Here is a 5,139-nt window from a genome sequence, read left to right as displayed (position 1 = left end):
ACGTGACACGGGAACTGGTTCACACATTTAACGGGATAAAAGAATAAGAAAATAAAAACACAGTAAAGCAAAACCTTTATTATTTAAAACTCTTTAGTTTTTCAAAAGGATTTTTCTTCGGTGTCATGAAATAAAGTATGTCGTTCAGTAAAAAGAGAACTCAGTTTTGTATAGTTTATTAATTCGGTTACTGTTTAATTTTTAATATTAATTTTAAAAGAGGTTAAGTGCTTTAAATAGTGTTTGTTTATTATATTACAGAAAACGCAATTCAGTATTTTATTGTTATTCATTCTGAAATACTCCATAATAATATACATTTTTACAAACTTAAAGAATTCGATTATCACGCTTAAGGTGTTATTAGAGATGACATTTATTCGCATTGAATGACGATTCATTATCATCTGTTATAGACAGACGATAATGAATGAATAACAGTGATTTAATTGAGTCATTGAGAAATACGAATTATTTTGTTACACGGGACAACGATAATTATCGTTAGCTAATTCGGAGACCACCCGCATAGCGTTACAACATTCCCTTGAGACGCGATTCGCGTCACACACGAACCTCAGATAAGGCTTGCTGCCCTAATCCCGCGGCTTTCCTGCCTGTTTGTATAACTGTGACCGCCTCACACGTAGCTTGAGATATCCGAAATGCTAAGTCAGAGCGAGTACGCCACGCCAAATATCTCCTTAATTAAAATTACTTTAATGATTTGGGATCGTATTTTTCTTTTTTTTTTCTCCACCTTATCCCACTAGGTGAGGTCGGCACAGCTAATTTTTCTCTTCCATTCTCTTCTATCAGCCGTCATCTCAACACTCACTCCTCTCTTTCTCATACCGTCCACACACTCCGTCCATGTCTTCTTCGGTCGACCTCTTCCCCCTCTACCTTGCACTACCATTTCCATACATCTCCATTTTTTATTGTACATAATAATATCGAGGGGTGAAAGGCTAAATGATTTAAACGACATTTTTGCAACTTTACAGGAGAGAAACATTTTAAAATTTAAATTTTGGAAAAAATATCATAACAAAAAACTTCTTCAGCTAATCGATTGGATTGAAACTAAATTTAAAAACATCGAACTGTTGATGATAATACAAAAAAAACGCACCTTTATTTACAAAAATAAATGTCGCGTATTAAGTAAAATGTTGCTTAAACCAAATAGTTTTCACTCCTCGATGTAGTGTGTTCTTTCCAATGTTTGGGACACTTATAAGTTTGCGTGGTCATGAAAGACAGTAAGCAATGCGAGATTAAATCGTTAAATTGGTTTTAATTATATCTACGACTCGCAAAATCCGTAAATACTATCATCTGTATTAACTAAGATAATAAATGTAATCGAATTCAAAGCTTAGATTATATTAGACCGAGTCACCGCCTATTGTACAAATGTATCTGCTTTTTGACTGTTTCTTTAATGTAAATTGTGTTTTGGTCTGCAATAAAGTGTATTTTCTCTTTCTCTCTCTCTCTTTCTCTCATTGTTTTTATTAAAGCTAAGATGCTAAGATAAAACTAGAGCTTATAGAAAAACATTAATTTCGACACCGTCAACACGGGAAAGCTTTGCGACAGAAAAAATTGAATATGCTTCCATTGCCGGGCCTACAGCGTGCACCGCTGTGAGTACTCAATAGCGGAGGAGTAGAGGAAGTAAGAACTTTTTTAAGAACATTATAATAATTTACAATAGAATTAATGCAACAAAAATATCGAAATTGGGATAAAGCTAAGCAATGCCTAACGTATCCATCGGCACTGCGACGTTGACTTACCGTCGGCACCGGTGCGCTTAGTGCGAGTTATTTAACGTTCTCGATAGCGTAAAAGTTAACTCATATTTGCATGGAATGGGATCGTGTTCCAGCTGCATACAAAATTGGGTTAAGTTTTAAATTATCGAGATCATAAAAAACACGCACTAAGCACACCGCATCAGAGATGAAAGCCCACTGAGTTTCTCGCCGGATCTTCTCAGTGGGTCGCGTTTCCGATCCGGTGGTAGATTCTGCGAAGCACGACTCTTGCTAGGGTTCGTGTTAGCATCGTGGTCAGGTTTGAGCCCCGTGAGCTCACCTACTAGTTAAGGTTCCGCTGGAATAGCCTCTCTAGGCTACCAGCTTAGGTAGGAAAAAAAAAAGCATTAAAAAAACGGAAAATATGCAGTAGATCGATTGACTATTCAAGTCTGATTCATTTCAATTTACACTAAAACAAACCACTCCGTACATTTGATTGTCGTGCCGGTCGAAAGATCGCTTCTTAAGCTATTAACGTTCATCTCTTTCTTTTTTCTTTTTTTTCCTACCTAAGCTGATAGCCTTGAGAGACTATTTCAGCGTAACCTTAATTAGTAGTAAGCTCGCGGGGCTCAAACCGGATTGATGCTAACACTGACCCTAGCAAGAGCAGTGCTTCGCAGAATCTACCACCGGATCGGAAACGCGACCCACTGAGAAGATCCGGCGAGAAACTCAGTGGGCTGTGTCTGAGAGTTAATTTACTCGTCGAGCCCTTCGTCGCAAGCGACGGGTTCGACGAGAACGGTGATCGGTGCTTGAAGTACCTAGAAGCACCGTTAGTGGATCGGGATTGCATGGATGAATGAACGATATCAAAAGGCTATCAGAACCCATAGGTCACAATGTGCATGCCACCATTCACTTTGAAACATGATATCTAACTTTTAATTCATATAACGACTGTCTTAAGGCAGAAATAGGCAATGTCGTGGTTCCTAGCGATCAAACCAAAAAGTTCTATGACAATTTCCCTATTCCGTCATCGTGGAAGTCGATCGTGATTAAACGGTATGTATTTCATTAAAAAAATTGTTAGCCTCTCAAGGCTCTTAGCTTAGGTAGAAAAAAATACTGATTTAATTTGGAACTTTTTTTGTAGTCGAGTGAATTCTGACCAGTATAACCTTAGGCTTTCTGCTTGTAGGTTCTGACCCGGAACTGCGTCTATCAAAATCGGTACGTCATTTAGAAATGAAATTCACAAATCATTACTCGAAATCATTTTATAATATTTTATTCTTAAAAATTATATTACACAAAAAGAATATTCTACAAGTACAACATTTGACCGGCGTTCAAAATGAATTCTGAATGATTTTATTCAAAAATACAAACTTTCGATAATTCCGCACAACAACTTCATAATAAGATAGTATTTACAATGTGACTTAATTTATTCATACCTACTTTGTACACAAAATGACTAGATAAATGTTACTTAACAATAATATTATTTTTGCATCTCGATTGAGGGCATAATAAATATACACATAAACAAACTGTCTGTTTGCGATATTAAATAAGAATAAATTATCTAAAAGTAATGTCTTTTTAATTGGCAAATAAAACGGAATTCCCTAAATGATTACATGCGTTAATTGATGTATTTACATTTCACGTACACATTATTACTGTTTGAAGGTACTTACAAAACAAGAAAACGTTGAATTATTACAAGACTCGGTAACTACTGGATTTGGAATTTTCATCGATATACCTAGTACATACAAATTATTTTTCAAAATGTTCATTTTAATATTTTCATTTATCCGTCTTTACACTCGGCAGCTAAGAACACTTTCTTTGGCCTAATAGAACACAGAGCCGGCGTTTACCGACGGCGGGTTTTAGAACGGGGATGGAGTTGACACGCACCCGTTCAGAAACATTCACCTGGCCCAGTCGTCGGGCGGACTGTTCCCGGGGTGCAGGGGCAAAAACGCGCTTCTCCTCGGCTCTGACATTGACTCTTGTGAGCCAATAATGGACTCTATTGAAAAACCGTTGCGCGATCTCTTACTGCGAGGCTCCGTAGTCTCCGAGACCCTTGGCGGTAGTGGCACAGGCCGCAGCGTTGCTGGAGGCGGACGAGGTAGGGCCAGCAGAGGCGTGGGCGGTAGATAACACGGCAGAGGCAGTAGCGGAGCGTAAGCCTCCCTCGCTAACATAGCCACGACCGCGTGAGCGTGTTGTAACGAAGGAGCCGGTCTTTTGTATCTTTTCCGGCGCCTCAGGAAGCTCCCGTTGTCGAACATGTCCTCGGCCAACGGGTCCAGCGTCCAATAGTTTCCTTTCCCAGGATTCCCGGGCTCTCGCGGAATCTTTATAAAGCAATCGTTCAAACTCAAGTTATGCCGTATCGAATTCTGCCACGCCGGAAACTTTTCTCTATAATACGGAAATCTTGTCATAATGAACTCACAAATACCACTCAGAGTCAGCTTCTTGTGCGGCGACTGAAGAATCGCCATCGTTATTAAAGCAATGTACGAATAAGGTGGTTTGATGAGTTGAGAAGACGATTTCTGTTTGGGTTTCTTCGGTGAGGCAGGCTTTTTGTCGGTCGGGCTGGGCGCGTCGTATCTCTCGGAGTCGCTGGACGGCGGCGGCAAGTCTGGCGTGTCTTCGTCCACGGAGACGTAGGTGTCGTCTTGCGGATATTCCGGATCTCCATCATCGCGCAGGTAATGAGGTAAATAGAGGCGCGGCGGCGGCCTCAAGTCCAGAGGTAGTTCCCCTTCGATGATCATGTCGCGGTACTGGGCGAGATCACAGTCTTCCATGCTGTACGGTCACATGTCAGAGGTGTGGAGGGTCGCGTGGCGCGGCACCGACTGCCGTCCGCACGAAGGCCTGCCCCGGGCGACTCCGCCCCGGCGAGCCCCCGCCCCGGCCCGCGTTACGTTCCACTAAACACAACAATTGTCGTTATTATTACTGCGGCCCGAAGCTTTGTGCATGAATTTCAGGCCGACGACTAATAATTATTAGGCCGCTCGGCGTTTATCGATTCAACTTTGTTGCGGTATTTATTTTGCGTTCGAGTTCAATGCTTTTGTCTCGTTTTGAGATTCAAGAATGAGGAACGTTTTCACGATTTTATACGGATATCGAATTTTTAATCCAGAATTGGATTTTGAATCTACAAAACTGTGCAATTTCAGTTTCGATTATAATTTAATTACATGGAAATAGTGTTGTGTGAAAAATCGATAAATCGATATTCAAAATTAATTTATTTCTAATCAACATTCTTATTCAATTATTTTCATGGAAACAAAGAAGCTTAGAATAAATACATCGAATG

General features: G+C 40.1%; 1 protein-coding gene across 1 annotated transcript; it reads right to left on the bottom strand.

Moving 5' to 3' along the window:
* Window positions 1-3,037: 3,037 nt before the first annotated feature.
* LOC114239256 (uncharacterized) lies at window positions 3,038-4,767 on the bottom strand. The gene has a single exon (XM_028169373.2). The coding sequence runs from the start codon at window positions 4,613-4,615 to the stop codon at window positions 3,722-3,724; it is 894 nt and encodes a 297-aa protein (XP_028025174.2). The 5' UTR covers window positions 4,616-4,767; the 3' UTR covers window positions 3,038-3,721.
* Between the last annotated feature and the right edge of the window lie 372 nt (window positions 4,768-5,139).

The sequence above is a fragment of the Bombyx mandarina genome, chromosome 19 (assembly GCF_030267445.1).
Source record: "Bombyx mandarina strain Sakado chromosome 19, ASM3026744v2".
NCBI lineage: Eukaryota > Metazoa > Arthropoda > Insecta > Lepidoptera > Bombycidae > Bombyx > Bombyx mandarina.
This window is presented reverse-complemented; position numbering and strand designations above follow the sequence as displayed.